The following is a 16,550-nucleotide window of genomic DNA, read 5'->3' on the forward strand; positions in this document are numbered from 1 at the left end:
CCCCCCCAGCCTTCCTGTGTCTCTCCCCCCACAGCTCAGCCAGTGCCCAGGCCCTGACAGCCCCATCTTCCTGCCCAGTGACTCCGAGTGGGACTGGATCCTGGCCAAGACCTGGGTGCGCTACGCCGAGTTCCTGGTGCACGAGTCCGTCAGCCACCTGCTGTTCACCCACCTGATCAACGAGGCCTTCACCCTGGCCACCCTGCGCCAGCTGCCCATGTGCCACCCGCTCTTCAAGGTGAGAGAGGGGCTGGGCCGCCCCCACCCCCCGGGGCCAGCTGTGCTCAGATGTGCGGGAGAGAAGAGCCTAGCAGGGGAAGCGTGCCAGACGAGCCCCGCTGCCAGCGCCCACCTGTGCCCAGCCATACCTGCTTGTGCCTGGTGGGGTGTGTGTGCTCGGCCTGCCAGGCTGGGCGTGCCCCACGCTGGTCACGTTCTACCCATCGTGGTCCAGCACCTTCCTGACCTCATGAATGATGGGAAAGGAGCTGCCGCTGGCTTCTCGGAGGATCTGCGTCTGGGTACTTGCCCTTCGCCCCTGATACATGCAGGGGTGGGGGTGCTGTCTGCTTGCCCTCACCCACCCCTGTGTCTCTTCCCCCCCAGCTGCTGCTGCCCCACACCCGCTACACGCTGCACATCAACGTCGTGGGAAGGACCCAGCTACTTGGATGTGGAGGGATCGTCGAAAGGGTGAGAAGATGCCATGGTCAGGGGCATTGGACCCTGCTCCCCTCCCATAGCTGGGGACAGAACCCAGGAGTCCTGGCTTCCTGCTCCCCAGCTCTAACCACTAGCCCCCACTCCCCTCCCAGAGCCACGTACTTGGGAGTAAAATGCACCTGTCACCCGAGTTACTGGCCTCACCTGGAACCCATGAAGCTCCCTTCCCGTATTGTCTCTGTGAAAACCACATCGGGAACCTCCCGGAGAGCAGATCCTTCGGGCCAGCCTCCATCTCAGTTGGTCCCTTTGTTTGCACCGTACGGCTCTGCAGATGCAGCCTCTGCTTTCAGCTCGTCAGTACTGTTAGCAATTAACTTCCAGATCTCCTGGAGGACGGGTGAGGTCCCAGCGGGCTGGAGAAGGGCAAACACGGCATCTGCCTTCAAAAAGAAGAACAAAGAGGACCCAGGGAATTACAAACCAGTCAGTCTAACTGGAAGATACTGGAACAAATTATTAAACAATCAATATGTGCCCAGAGGATCATAGGGTTAGAAGGAAGGGCCCACATGGATTTGTCAAGAACAAATCATGCCAAACCAATCTAATTTCCTTCTTGGACAGTGTTGCTGGCCTAGTGGCTGGGGAGAAGCAGTAGATGTGATATCTTGATTTTAGTCTTTTGACACATCCCACGTGCAAACGAGGGAAATTTGGGCTGGATGGAATTACTATGGGTGGTTCAAAGACTAGATGCCAAGAGTGGTTCTGAATGCTCCGCTATCAAATGGGGAGGGTGAATCTAGTGAGGGTCCTACAAGAGGTCAGGCCTGGTTCGGCACTATTCAATATTGTCATGAATGACTCGGATAATGGAGTGAACATAAGAAAGGCCGTACCGGGTCAGACCAAAGCCCAGTATCCTGTCTACCGACAGTGGCCAATACCAGGTGCCCCAGAGGGAGTGAACCTAACAGGCAATGATCAAGTGATCTCTCTCCTGCCGTCCATCTCCACCCTCTGACAGACAGAGGCTAGGGACACCATTCCTTACCTGTCCTGGCTAATAGCCATTAATGGACTTAACCACCATGAATTTATCCAGTTCTCTTTTAAACTCTGTTATAGTCCTAGCCTTCACCAGTGTGACAAAGTTCCTCCTCTATCTTGGTGGGTCCTGTGCTTATTGGTGGATTTTCCTGCCTCAGAGATTCACCGTGTGGGTTGGGGAACAGCCCAGAGGCCTTCCCCTCTGGAAGAACCCACAGTCCAGGTCAATTGGAAGGTTTGGGGGGAACCCGGGCCCGCTCTCTACTCCGGGTTCCAGCCCAGGGCCCTGTGGACTGCAGCTGTCTATAGTGCCTCCTGTAACAGCTGCATGACAGCTACAACTCCCTGGGCTACTTCCCCATGGCCTCCTCCAAACACCTTCCTTATTCTCACCAGAGGACCTTCCTCCTGGTGTCTGATAATGCTTGTGCTCCTCAGTCCTCCAGCAGCACTCACTCTCACTCTCAGCTCCTTGCACCTCTTGCTCCCAGCTCCTCACACTTGCCCCACAAACTGAAGTGAGCTCCTTTTTAAACCCAGGTGCCCTGGTTAGCCTGCCTTAATTGATTCTAGCAGCTTCTTCTTAATTGGCTCCAGGTGTCCTAATTAGCCTTCCTGCCTTAACTGGTTCTAGCAGGTTCCTGATTACTCTAGTGCAGCCCCTGCTCTGGTCACTCAGGGAACAGAAAACTACTCATCCAGTGACCAGTATATTTGCCCTCTACTAGACTCCTGTACCCCACTGGTCTGGGTCTCTCACATATCCCTTCCCCCTGCTCAACGCCAAGGGGTTGGGCAGCTTGGGACGCCAGACAGTGCACACGTGACAAGCCATCGCCATGGCCATGATGGCTCCCTGCTCTGTGTTGCACATGGAACTGGAAAGGTTGGAGGGATAAGAACCATCTGGTCACCCTTGTGTTCTTCTCCTTGTTCCGCTGCATCCCTTGAAGAGGGGCATGGTCGGTCACAAGGACAAATCTGCGCCCGAGCAGGTAGTAGCACAATGTTTCCATGGCCCATTTTACAGCGAGGCATTCGCTCTCCACCACTGCATATTTTTGTTCCCTTGGAAGGAGTTTCCGACTGAAGTAGAGAATTGGGTGTTCCTCCTCCCCGACCATCTGTGATAGAACGGCCCCCAACCCTACTTCCGATGCATCCGTCTGCAGGATAAACTCCTTGGTGAAATCAGGGGCTATCAGTATGGGGTTACTGCAGAGGGCAGTCTGCAGGTCTGTGAATGCTTCCTCTGCTGCGTCAGACCATCTCACCAGATCAGGTCCACGGGCTTTCACTAGGTCTGTCAGGGGGCTTGCCCTTGTGGCAAAGTGGGGGATAAATTGTCGGTAATACCCCACCACACCTAGGAACGCCTGGACTTGTTTCTTGTGACTTGGTCGGGGCCAGTTTTGGATGGCCTCTAACTTGTTCACTTGGGGTTTTACCAAACCTTTTCCCACAATGTAGCCAAGATATTTGGCCTCTGTAAACCCTACAGTGCACTTGGCAGGGTTTGCTGTAAGGTCAGCTCGCCTGAAGGTATCGAGGACTGCCTCCACCTTCTCCAGGTGAGTTTCCCAGTCTGGGGTATGAATGACCACATCGTCCAAGTAGGCAGCAGCATAACTGTTATGCGGGTGTAAAAGTTTGTCCATGAGAAACTGGAAGGTAGCTGGGGCCCCATGTAGTCCAAAAGGGAGGACAGTATATTGAAAAAGACCCTCTGGTGTAGAGAACGCAGTCTTTTCCTTTGCATCTTCTGCAAGGGGAATCTGCCAGTACCCCTTTGTCAAGTCTAGGGTAGTCAAGTACCAGGCATTACCCAGACGGTCCACTAGCTCAACTATGTGAAGTATGGGGTACGCGTCGAACTGGGATACTTCGTTTAGTCGCCAGAAGTCGTTGCAAAATCTTGTGGTGCCATCAGGTTTGGGCACCAGCACGATTGGGCTGGACCACTGACTGGGATTCTTCGATGATCCCCAACTCCAGCAATTTTTTTTACTTCTGCTTTTATCCTCCCTTTTTGCCACTGGCACCCGATAGGGCCTCATTGTTACTCTGGCCCCAGGGTTCGTGACGATGTGGTGATATGTCTCAGTTGTTCGACCCGGTTTTGTCGAGAACACATCTTGGTTCCGGAAGATCATCTCAGACACCCATTCTTCTGGTCTGGTGTTAAATCGGGAGACACTCTCACCTGTTTGGAAGGCTTGTTTTCCTGGGTTAGGTCTTTTTGGACCGTTGTGCATGCCTCTTATGCATGCCAGGGTTTCAGAAGGTTAATGTGATAAATCTGTTCTTGTTTTCTGCATCCTGGCTGCCGCACCTTGTAGGTTACTTCCCCCACGGGTTCAACCACCTCATAGGGCCCCTGCCATTGGGCCAGAAGCTTGCTTTCTGCCATGGGTACCAACACCATCACCCGATCCCCTGGTTGGAACTGTCGCACTTTTGCCTGGTGATTGTAATGGGTTCGCTGGGCCTCCTGTGCCTTCTCCAAATGTTCCCGTACAATAGGGGTAACCTGGGCTATCCGGTCTCACATCTGCATTACATGATCTATTATATTTCTCCCCTCATTGGGTTCCTCTTCCCAAATTTCTTTGGCAATATCTAGTATGCCACGGGGGTGACACCCATATAATAACTCAAAGGGGGAAAACCCAGTTGAGGCCTGTGGTACCTCCTGGATAGTGAGCATAAGGTAGGGTAGTAGGGTGTCCCAATCCTTCCCGTCCTGACTTATCACCTTCCTTATCACAGCCTTGAAGGTTCGATTAAACCTTTCTACCAACCCATCAGTCTGCGGATGGTAAACTGAAGTTCTCAGGGTATGTATATGGAGCAGCGTACAGAGGTCCTTCATTAGCTTCAACATAAATGGGGTTCCTTGGTCAGTTAATATCTCCTTCGGTAGCCCATTCGGGCAAAGTTCCCCACCAGCTCTTTGGCTATAGTTTTAGAGGCAGTGTTCCACAGGGGGACAGCTTCTGGGTAGCAAGTAGCATTGTCCAAAACAACAAGTATATATTGGTGGCCCCGAGCAGTCTTCTCCAGGGGTCCCACTAGGTCCATAGCTATTCGCTTGAAGGGGACCTCTATGATGGGAAGGGGTACTAAAGGTGCCCTTAAGTGGGGACAGGGACTGTGCAGCTGACACTCCGGGCAGGAGGCACAGTACCTCCGCACTTCTTCATGTACTCCGGGCCAGAAGAACCATCGTAGGATTCATGCTAGGGTCTTCTCTACCCCCAAATGCCCCCCAAAAAGATGACTATAAGCAAGACTTAATACAGCATTCTGGTGTTTGTGAGGTACTAGGATCTGCTGTACCTTCTGCCCCTGTATTGATGCAACCCGGTATAAGAGATCCTTCTTCATTATGAAGTAGGGTCCTGGTCCCTGGGTTTTCCCTTCCACGGGGACCCCATCTATTTCAGTCACCTCCTTCCTAATGTTGTCATACCTTGGGTCTTCTGCCTGGTCCCGTCCAAAATTTCCTCTCCTGGGGCTAATCTGCCCAAGATCTAGGGGCCCAGTCTCTGTTGCCTCTACTGGTTCAGAAGCATTAGGGTGGGGGTCAGACTCAGATGCTTCTCCCTCCTGCTTCTCCTTTTCAGCTGCGCGGGTCCGCCTACCTGCAAGAGCGACCCTCTGGCTTTGGGTCAGTATTCGGGTTCCCAAGGCCTTAGCTGCCCTTCTTTCCCTTTTGTCTTTCTACCCTGTCTGGGAGTGGAGAACAAATCTGGGGATATTTCAGAGAAGATTGGGGGTTGACAGTCTGCTGTGGATGCCTCACCAATTTTTGGGTCCCCATCTTTCTCCAATCCCCCTACTGGGAGAAAGTTTCCAAACCCTGGGAAGTCCCTCCCTGTGAGCACCGGGTATGGGAGTTTAGGGACTACACCTGCTGCTACCTCAGTAGTGTTCCCTTGGATCTCGATTTTTACTGGGATGGTGGGGTAGTAACTAATTGTCCCATGGACACAGGTTATCTCTGTACGTTTAGCCTGCAGCAGCTGACTACGATTCACGAGCTTCCCTGAGATAAGCGTGATAGCACTCCCCGAATCAACCAGTGCCGTGGACCCTACCACATTTAGTTTCACTGGTCTGGTATACATATGTGGGGTGAGTGAGACCCCCACAAGGTGGATTAGGGAGCATGGATCTGCCCAGGTCCCCAGGTTACACTGCATAGGCTCCTCAGCACTGGGACACTGTGCAGCTGTGTGTCCCCACTCCCTGCAGACATAACATCTGTATGGAGCCCTAGGCGTTCCCCGGTCTCTTGGCTTGGGCAGTCTAACATCACGATCCTCTTCTCCCCCAGTGCTCCGACTCTTTGTGGCCTCTGATGGGCCTTCAGCCTCTCTTTTTCCACCTGGGCACTCCTGGTGGCCCAGTCACCCAACTTTAGGGCTTGGTGATGCTAGTTTAACCTGGGGTGCCTCTTCTTTAACTGGTTGGGTCAGCTCCCTCGCTGTCCTTCGCCTCTCGACCAGGGCAACAACCTCATTATAGGTGGAGGGTTCGTTCTGGCTTACCCAGGCACGAAGGTCTGGCGGTAGTCCCCTCATGTATCGGTCGATGACCAGAACCACTAGTATCTCTTCTGGACTCCGGGACTCTGTTTGCAACCACTTTGTGAGAGATGGATGAGGTCATACAATTGGGACCGCGAGGTTTTGTCTTCCTGGTACCTCCAACTGTGATACTGCTGGGCCCGCACTGCTGTCATTACCCCAGATCTGGCCAGGATCTCTGCTTTCAGTCTGCCGCAGCCTCTTCAGGCAGATCATGGTAGGCCTTCTGGGCCTCCCCACCCAGGAATGGGGCAAGGATACCAGACCACTGATCTCGAGGCCAGGCCTCCTGTAGGGCTGTCCTCTCAAAGGCCAGAAGGTATGCCTCTACATCATCCTCCCGTGTCATTTTCTGCAGCCAATGGCTGGCCCGTATGAGCCGCATCCCATCATGGCTGTGATTCAGCTCTGTAAGGGACTTTACCTGGTTTACCAGTTCCCGCAGCATAGCTCGGTCTTGAGCAGCCTGGTCCATCAGTAGGCGATTAGTCTCTTGCTGCAGCCGCACTGCCTCCTGTTGGGCGGTTGCCTGGACACGGGTAGCCTCCTGCTGGGCCGCCGTAGCTCGTATCCATGCCTCCATGCCCGCACTACATCATCCATTGTGGTGAAAAAAAAGTAAAACCTCTCCCTTTTTTTTTTTTAAATCACCCTCCTTCTTCCGCTGCGCACCCCAAGATCCCACTTCTGACACCAGTGTGATAAAGTTCCTCCTTTATCTTGGTGGGTCCTGTGCTTATTGGCGGATTTTCTTGCCTCAGAGATTCACCATGTGGGTTGGGGAACAGCCCAGAGGCCTTCCCCTCTGGAAGAGCCCACAGTCCAAGTCAATTGGGAGGTTTGGGGAGAAACCCAGGCCCACCCTCTACTCCGGGTTCCAGCTCAGGGCCCTGTGGACTGCAGTTGTCTATAGTGCCTTCTGTAACAGCTGCATGACAGCTACAACTCCCTGGGCTACTTCCCCATGGCCTCCTCCAAACACCTACCTTATTCTCACCACAGGACCTTCCTCCTGGTGTCTGATAACGCTTGTGCTCCTCAATCCTCCAGCAGCACACCCTCTCACTCTCAGCTCCTTGCGCCTCTTGCTCCCAGCTCCTCACACTCGCACCACAAACTGAAGTGAGCTCCTTTTTAAACCCAGGTGCCCTGATTAGCCTGCCTTAATTGATTCTAGCAGCTTCTTCTTAATTGGCTCCAGGTGTCCTAATTAGCCTGCCTGCCTTAACTGGTTCTAGCAGGTTCCTGATTACTCTAGTGCAGCCCCTGCTCTGGTCACTCAGGGAACAGAAAACTACTCATCCAGTGACCAGTATATTTTCCCTCTACCAGACTCCTGTACCCACTGGTCTATCACATTATCTTTAGCAGTTTAGTGTCATCTGCAAACTTTGCCACCTCACTGTTTACCCCTTTCTCCAGATCATTTATGAATAAGTCTGCCTAGATGCCTCGGGAGATCCGCAACCTTCGCATCAGGCAGTCAAGTCACCATACGGTTCTCCTGGTCATCACAAACCCAGCTATCTACATTTCTAATGATTGAATCTCCCAATACTAATACCTGCCTTTTCCTAGCAACTGGAGTTCCCTCCCCCGACAGGTAACCTCAGTGCGAGAGGCAACCCCAGCACCATCTGGAAGGAGAGTCCCAATTATGGGAAGGTTTCCTTCTGCTCCTGTTGGCTGCTCTGCTTCCCTGGCCCTTTCATCCTCCACAACAGCACAGGGGCTGTCTGACTGGAAGTGGGACAATTCTACAGTATCCTGGAAAGCCTCATCAACATACCTCTCTGCCTTCCTTAGCCCCTCCAGTTCCACCACCCTTGCCTCCAGAGTCCGTCTGTGGTCTGAGGGCCAGTAGCTCCTTGCACCGAATGCACACATACGCCACCCGCCCACAGGGCAGGTAATCATACATGCTACACTCAGTGCAATAAACTGGATAGCCCCCACTCTGCAGCTGGGCTTCTGCCTGCATTTTCTCCTAGTTCATGAAGGGGTTGTTTAAAGCAAGAAGTTTTGAATGTAGTTTGGTTTATAGGTTTTAAGGGGAATAAAGGGTATAAAATAGAACCGGCAAGGGACCCGTGCTCCTTTCTAAACTCCCTTGTGAAACTCCCTGTTAGCAGCATCTGTTCGCAAAAAAAAAAAAAAAAAAAAAAGGGAGAGTTTGTTGATAAAATTTATGCTGACACCAAAGCAGGATGGGTTGCAAGTACTTCAATGGGCAGGATTAGAACTCAAAGCAACTATGACAGCTCAGAAAATTGGGCTGAAATCGACAAGCTGAAATTTGATGAAGACAAGTGCAAAGTGCGCCATTGAGGAAGGAAAAATCCAATGCTCACCTGCACAGTGGGACATATCTGGCTGCTGGGGGGTCGTACTGCTCAAACAGATCTGGGAGTTATAGTGGAATAAAAGACAACAATGGAACCCAGTTGGGAAAAAGGCTAATATAATTCTAGGCTGTATTAATGGGAGTGTCATGTGTAAACGGCACAGGAGGTCATTGTCTGACCTCAGATGGAGAAGGGGGTGGGGTGGGAGGGGCGTCACACTTCAGGAAAGAGGAGACCAAATTGGAGAGAGTCCGGAAAAGAGCAACAAACATGACAAAAGGTTTAGAAACCCTGATCTATGAGGCCAGGTTAAAAAAAACCAACTAAACAAAAACACTGGGCACATTTAGTCCTGAGAGAAGAAGACCAAGAGGGGGATCTGATAGTCTTCAAATATGGTGAGGACTGTTACAAAGAGGATGGTGATCAATTGTTCTCTGGTCCTGCTGAAGGCAGGACCAGAAGTAATGGGCTTAATCTGCAACAAGGGAGATTTAGGTTAGATATTAGGAAAAGCTTTCTCTCTCTAAAGATAGTTAACTCTGGGGCAGGCATGCAAGGGAGGCTGCGGAATCTCCATCCTTGGAGGTTTCTAAGGACTGGTTGGTCAAACACTGGGGCTTGCGAGTGATCAGTCACTTTTGGGGTACAACACAAAGCGAAATATTGGGGAGGTACCTTTGTCACAGGGCGTATTGTCTGTCGTTCGGTTGCCCCTGAAATAGATCTCAGTGGTATTTCATTCTAACCTGCCCCCCAGCCCGGTGGCTCGGAGGTTGAAGGCTCTGTCTCTGGTCCCTTCCCAGGCCATAGGCTTGGGGCTCGAGGGGACCAAGGTGCTGATGGCCAAGGGCACATCCGGCCTGACCTATGCCTCCCTCTGCTTCCCTGAGGACATCCAAGAGCGTGGGGTTGACTGCATTCCCAACTACTACTACAGGGATGATGGGCTGAAGATCTGGTCAGCCACTGAGAGGTAAGGAGCAGGAGCCGGGGCAGAGGGTGGCGAGGAAGCAAATGGCATGTGGAAAATTCCTACCATCTCAGAGTTCCTTGGAAACACGGCTTTCCTGCCACGTAAAGAATTCTAGTTTTAAAAAAAATCGTAATTCCCCAAAAGGCACTTTTTCAAAGACACCGCCCCCCCCAGCTAGATTGCATGAATGCTCCTTGAACCACTAATGAATCACACAGAGAAGGGCACCAGCCAATTCTCGCCAGCCTTGCACACCAGAACTATACCATCTTGCCCTAATCAGAAGCCTGGCCAGTTTCAGTTTATTACCCAGTCCCCCCCTCCCTCAATGCAGAGAGGACATGCACCAGTCTTTGTACCTGAGCGGAGATTTCCTGAGCACTTCAACCAAACCAAGTTGTTTTAGGTAAAATATAAAACAGGTTTATTAACGACAGAAAGATAGTATTTTAGTGATTGTACGTGGTAGGCATAAGAGGTTAGAGATAGTTACCAAAGAAAATAAAAGGTCAGTGCACAGTCTAAATCTTAAACCTCATTACCTAGGCAGCATTTAGATCAAACAATTTTCTCATCCCACTGGATTTTACAGTTCTTAACACACAGGCTTCTCCCTGAAGCCTGGGACCAGTCTCCTCAGTTAAAGTTTTCGTCTTCCCAGCATTCTTGTTGCTTCCAGCGTAGGTGAAGGAGGAGACAGGCCAAGGAATGATGCCACTTTCCCTTATTTTATACCCTCAGTCCATGTGCCTAGAAAAGACTTGCCCAGACATATGCTGATGGGCTTTGCTAAATCACTGGGTTGAGCAATCCCCTTGGTGGGTCTTGGGCAAATGGGTCAGAGAGGGGAGCAGTCCCTATTGTGTGGTGTTTGGGCAGCCCTCATTGAATTGTAAATCCCTTGATTACAACTTCCCTGCTTATTAATGGTCTGAACAATCTCCTGGGTGGGCTGGGAGGAAGTTCTTTGAATGTCACTAGCAAATTTATAGCATATTTCAGTAACAACCACACAAAAAATTCTCAACTTCATACACACTAATGATTCACATATTTGGAAAGAACAAGGGGTTTCAACAGATCATGACCTTTCATACGATATCGTACATGGCATGCTTTGTATGAAATATCACAACTATACATGAATGATGCATATGGGTTTTACAGGGAGCTATTTTGAGGTACAGCGTGTCACAGATTCTATTCCTGATATCTGGAGGTTCCCTGGTAACAAAGCAGCGTGATGCCACTGGACAGATTTGGGCACTAAAAAATTAACCCTACCACAATGGAAAAGTCAACCCCCATCAAATATTGATGCCTGGCTTGGTGATCTGGCTGATCACACAGCTAACAAATGGCTGGCATTCCGGAGAAAGGGAATGCATGAAAAATGCAAAGCAGTCTGGGATGACTTATTAGAGGTCTATGATCAATGTACACCCAGATTTGTCACATCCCCTCTCCTGCCTTTATCCTAACTCCCGTTCTTACTTTGTGTGGTTGATTGGTTAGTGTAAGAGGTCCAGACTCACCCCTGTGGTGCCTCCTGCTGGTCATCCAGGGAATTAGCTCACCAGCCTCTCGAGCGCCCTCTGCAGGCCAGTGATCCACCTGTCCTCTTCTGGCACCTGTATCCCTCCCAGGATCCAGTGCCCCTAATACTGGGATGCTGTCCCCTGGCAGTAACCCACAGATCTGGGTCTCCCCTCCCTGGGGAACCCCCACCCACTATCCCCACCTAGCCTCAGCACTAGGCCATTGCCAGTCACCCCCCCCTGCTCCCTGGGGCAGACTGCAGTATAGGCCACTCATCACCGGCAAGGAGGGGTTTGGACCTGCTGCCTTGGCCTAGCCCTGGGCTGCCCTCTGCAACCCCCAGTACCCCTTGGCCTAATACTAGGCTGCAGCCTGGGGCTTTCCAGGCTGGAGCTCCCCAGCTCCTCAATCTTTCCCCAGCCCTCCACCACTCAGGTACCCTGTGTCTAGCTCCCTACAACCAGGCCCTTCTCTCTGAAGGCAGAAAGAGACTCTTGAGCTCCTGGCTCCCAGCCTCTTTATACAGGTCGTCTGCAGCTACTTCCCCAAATCAGCCAGGGTTTTACCTTGCCCAGCCCCAGCCCTCTGCAGGGCTTTTCCAAGCCCTCAGGGCAGGAGCGGGTGTCCACCCTGCTACAGTTAACTTTGGAAAAATGAATGAAAACTTGTAAATACAGAAAAAGGGAGAGGAAAAGTCAAACTTTTGGGAATTTTGCCCCAAACCAAATTCCATGAAAAGGTCTCATTGGGGGTGAATGGAAACACTTGATTTCAGTCAAGCCAAGACGTTTTGTGTCAATGGCAACTCTTGTTTAATGTGTTAACTTCCACAAGAGCAAGTCCAATTTGAAATGAAAACTTCAACTCTGCTGTAGACAAGCTCCAGGATCACATGGAGGTCAGGCCAGAGCCACCAGGCCATGCTCCCACAGCTAGGAAAGGGCGTAGTGGAGGGGACACTAGGTACAGGCAAGGGTGCGTGGTACCACTGGGCTGTTTGCGGTCACTGGCTGACTGATGCTGGCGCACTGGGGAGCAATGAGGCCGGCATTGACCCACCAAGATGACACATCTCTGCTGTTTCCAGCTTCGTCTCCGGCATCGTCAGACACTATTACCGCAGCGACGCCCACGTCCTGGCTGACTGCGAGCTGCAGGCCTGGGCAGACGAGATCTTCCGTGAAGGCTTCCTGGGGAACGAGGCGTCCGGTAGGGGCCATGTAAACCCAGAGCTCTGCAGGCACTAGTCACTGGGCTCCATGCGGAGGTTGCTGGGGGGCATCTCTGGACTGCGTGTCTCAGGAGACCAAATGACTACCAGCCAGATCCTGGCTGGTGTCAATGGGCATCTCTCCACTGGAGTCAATGGGGTCAGAACCCAGCTGGAGTCAATGGGTGTCTCTCCACTGGAGTCAATGGGGTCAGAACCCAGCTGGTGTCAATGGGTGTCTCTCCACTGGAGTCAATGGGGCCAGATCCCAGCTGGTGTCAACGGGCATCTCTCCATTTGGAGTCAATGGGTCAGACCCCAGCTCATATCAAGTGGCCCTGCAGGCAGGGATCATGACCCCCGGATGGGGAGCAAGGTCTCCGACCCCACTGGGACAGGGTGGCCTGGGTCATGGTGGTGGGACGGGGCCGAGGGGTGACTAGGAACATCCCCGCCGTAGGAACTGGCAGGGCAGGGAGCAGGCGTGTGGTGGAGCTGAAGCCCGGAGCAGGGAGTGACTCCCCAGGGGAGGATCCAGCAGAAGGAGGCATCAAACCCAGCTCTAGCGGTCCCAGCCCCAAGGCCGCAGAGGGGACCACAGCCGGGCCTGGTCAGTGATGCCATTGTCCATCCCGCAGGTTTCCCCTCATCCCTGCAAAGCATCCCTGAGGTCATCCAGTACCTGACTATGTGGATCTACTGCTGCTCGGCCCGGCATGCTGCCCTCAATAATGGGCAGGTAGGTGCTTGGGGCCCCATTCCCTGCCCCCGACGGGGCCCTGGTGTCCAGCCACTGACACCCCCACTCTGACCCCACAGCACCCTGGGGTCCAGCCACCGACATCCCCACCCTGCCCCCCACCCCACTGACACCTCAATCCCCAGGACCCTGCTCTAGCAGCCAATCCCCCACCCAGCACCCAACCCCAATGAGACCCCGGACACATCAGGACCCTGCTCCAGTCCTCCAAGACCCTCCCCCACTGCTGTGCTCAGTACCCCCAACCCCCGCCTTGACTTTCCTAATCGTTGCCCATGGGTGAAACTCTGACCAAGCCCCGGGTGCCCAGGTCTCTTGGCTGAGCCAGACCTTCCCTATGATGGTGCACCCTGGGCGGGGTGAGGAGGAGATCCCTGGCTGGGCCAGGGGGGATCCCCAGCTGGGCTAGGCTGGTCCCCGTCTGGGATGGGGGGATCCCCAGCTGGGCTGGGGAGGTCCCTGGCTGCTCTGACTGCGGGGGTCTTTCTGGGCTGCAGTATGACCATGGTGCCTGGATGCCCAACTTCCCGGCCACCATGAGGAACCCCCCACCCCAGGCCAAGGGCACCACCTCCCTGGAGAGCTACCTGGACACCATCCCGGAGGTCAACAGCACCAGCCACATTGTCCTCACCCTTTGGGTCCTCTGCTGCAAGCCGGTGGATTCGGTGAGGACATGGGAGCTAGGGGACGCGGTGGGGCAGGCACCAGGGTGGGGGCAGCAAGGGGCACTCTCCCCAGGCTGGCAGGGCTAGCCCTAGGGCATCGCTAGGGGGTGCTGTGGGGCAGGGAGCGGGGTGGGGGGCTCAGCAGGGGACACTCTCCCCTGGCAGGCAGGGCTAGCCCTAGGGCATCGCTAGGGGGTGCTGTGGGGCAGGGAGCGGGACAGCAGGGGGCACTCTCCCCTGGCAGGCAGGGTTGGCCCCAGGGCGGCGCTAGGGGGCGCTGTGGGGCAGGGAGCGGGGTGGGGGGCTCAGCAGGGGGCACTCTCCCTTGGCAGGCAGGGCTGGCCCCAGGGCAGCACTAGGGGGCTCTGTGCGGCAGAGAGCGGGCGGTGTCTCAAGAGGGGGCGCTCTCCCCTGGCTGGCAGGGCTGGCCCCAGGGTGGCGCTAGGGGGCGCTGGGCTGCAGCTGGGGGTGTCTCTTTAATGAGCTGTTCAGTTGTGTTCTTCCCCCTTTGTGGTAACAATAAAGGACCTGCTGATGTCTCACCTGAGCCGGGGCATGAACCCAGGTGTCTCGGCCCAGCTGCAATTTGGGGGATTCCGTTCAAACACCCATAAATTCCACCGTGTTGTTTCAACCGGCTGCAGGAGTCTCCTTCCCACCCTGGCCTGAACTCTTCCCAGTGTTGCTATGCAGCTGTTAAACACCTGCCCCATGCTCCAGGGCATGTGAGGGATCCATGTGTAACCACTGCCCCACCCCAGAGGTGACTGCATCTCAGCGCAAGGTGAGGGAGCCCTTCCGAGCTGTCCCTCACCACTCTCCCGTTCCCTTGCAGAGATCCCTGGGCACGTACCCTGACGAGCACTTCACGGAGGAGGAGCCCAAGCGGCTGATCGCAGCCTTCCAGGGGCGCCTGGCCCAGATCTCCCAGGACATCCAAGAGAGGAACAAATCCCTGCCCATCCCCTACCACTACCTGGATCCCCACCAAATTGAGAACAGCACATCCATCTGAGTCCGACCGGCGAGCCCCAGGGACGGGCCCCCTGCGGCCACTGGCTATGCTGTCCCTGTGATCCTGTCCCGGGATCAATAAACCTCAGCCTGGCTCCACTCTGAATGGCTGATTCTGTCTAGTGGGATGTGATGTTACTGACAACATAGACCATTGTTGCAACCACTGTTATATATTTGCAGCAAATATTGTACAAAGGTTGTTGTGTAAGGTGTCTATGGAAAGGTTATGATTTGCTGGGTATGATTATGCTATCTGGATGTGTGTATTGTTTTTGTAGTTGAAGTTATGAATATTGGCTATGTGCTTGTATCTTAATATGTTTTGATTCTAAGTAGCCTCAATGAAGCATTTGGTCAGCTTCTTGAGAAGGGACTATTCTCAGGAAGTGCCCAATCAAAAAACATTAAATGGACAATGGACTTTGGGAGATGCCAATCCACATCTGAGCTCACCTGGGAACTTTAAAACTAACAGGTAAACAATGGTAACTTGCCCATGTGACTCCAGACTCCATCTTGCTGCTATGATTTTCCACCGTAAAAACTAAAGGTGTTCTTCCATGGGCAGAGACTATAAAAGGCTGCTGAATCTCCTTCATCTTATCTTCAATCTTGATTCCTGACTCTGGAGGGACTTGCTACAGACTGACGCTCTGAACAAAGGACCGAGGACCCATCCCAGGTGGGGATGGACTCCAGAGACTTGATTTGAACCTGCAGCTTATTCCATCACTGCTACAAGTCTGAACCCAGAACTTTGCCATTAGTGTATGTAATTGATTCTATTTAACCAATTCTAGATCTCATCTATATCTTTTTCTTTTTATGAATAAACCGTTAGATTTTAGATTCTAAAGGACTGGCAACAGTGTGATTTGTGGGTAAGATCTGACTTGTATATTGACCTGGGTCTGGGGCTTGGTCCTTTGGGATCGGAAGAACCTTTTTTCTTTTACTGGGTGTAACAATGTTGGTTCTGGCGGGACCCAACTGAGAGTGCCATGATACCAGTCAGCTCTGTGTTCCTGAAGAACCAGGGTGTAGTATCCAGCCTGAATCATGAAAGACACCCCGCCCCAACCTCTGCTTAAACCAAAACCCATCAGAGGAAAAAACCTGCAGAGAGCAGTGAAGGGCGTTGGGAGACACACCTAGACCCCTCCTGACAAGGATGACAAGATTAAGACATCTCCATTAGCAAACAGAATGGAGAGCAGAGATAACTCCCCTAGCTTCATCTGCATGAAAGATGGGACAGGAAGACATCTCAATTTACATATAGAATGGAGAACAGAGAACCGCACTGAACTCTGGGACCAGAAAAAGCAGGGAAGCACTGCATCCTGGGAATCTCTACTCCAGTTGCTAATAAACCTACTATGATGAAGTGGGGGGTTTTCTTGTTTTCTGTGGAGTTTCAATGGTTTGCATGTGGAGGGGGTGGGACTCAGTTTCCCTGGGTGTTACTGGTTTAACGAGGTGAGGGGAGAGGGAGTGTGTTTTGCAGAGGACCGGAGAGAGGACTTGGGGACCCAGTCGATGGGTCCCCAAGCGACCGGTGACCTGGCGACCTGGTGACCCGGAGGCCCAGCTGAGGAGACGCAGCCGGTTCTGGCCAGTGGGCGGACAATGGGCTGCAGAGTGAAGACCCAGTGACCTAACCAGTCGGTTCCAGCCAGAGGACAGAAGCGAGGAGAGGAGGTTTACGACCCTGTTTCCCTGGAGAG

The 16,550-nt window shown here is 53.0% G+C and overlaps 1 protein-coding gene across 1 annotated transcript in view; it reads left to right on the forward strand.

Moving 5' to 3' along the window:
- Positions 1-15,045, forward strand: part of LOC117870000 (hydroperoxide isomerase ALOXE3-like) — a 31,551-nt gene extending 16,506 nt beyond the window's left edge. The window contains exons 8-14 of the mRNA XM_034757138.1: positions 35-238; positions 607-693; positions 9,460-9,629; positions 12,256-12,377; positions 13,017-13,117; positions 13,636-13,806; positions 14,642-15,045. Coding sequence (XP_034613029.1) covers positions 35-238; positions 607-693; positions 9,460-9,629; positions 12,256-12,377; positions 13,017-13,117; positions 13,636-13,806; positions 14,642-14,821 — 1,035 coding nt within the window. The 3' untranslated portion in view covers positions 14,822-15,045. The remainder of the gene's footprint in view (positions 1-34; positions 239-606; positions 694-9,459; positions 9,630-12,255; positions 12,378-13,016; positions 13,118-13,635; positions 13,807-14,641) is intronic.
- The last annotated feature ends 1,505 nt before the right edge of the window (positions 15,046-16,550 follow it).

The sequence above is a fragment of the Trachemys scripta genome, chromosome 25, assembly GCF_013100865.1.
Source record: "Trachemys scripta elegans isolate TJP31775 chromosome 25, CAS_Tse_1.0, whole genome shotgun sequence".
In the NCBI taxonomy this organism is placed as follows: Eukaryota; Metazoa; Chordata; order Testudines; family Emydidae; genus Trachemys; species Trachemys scripta.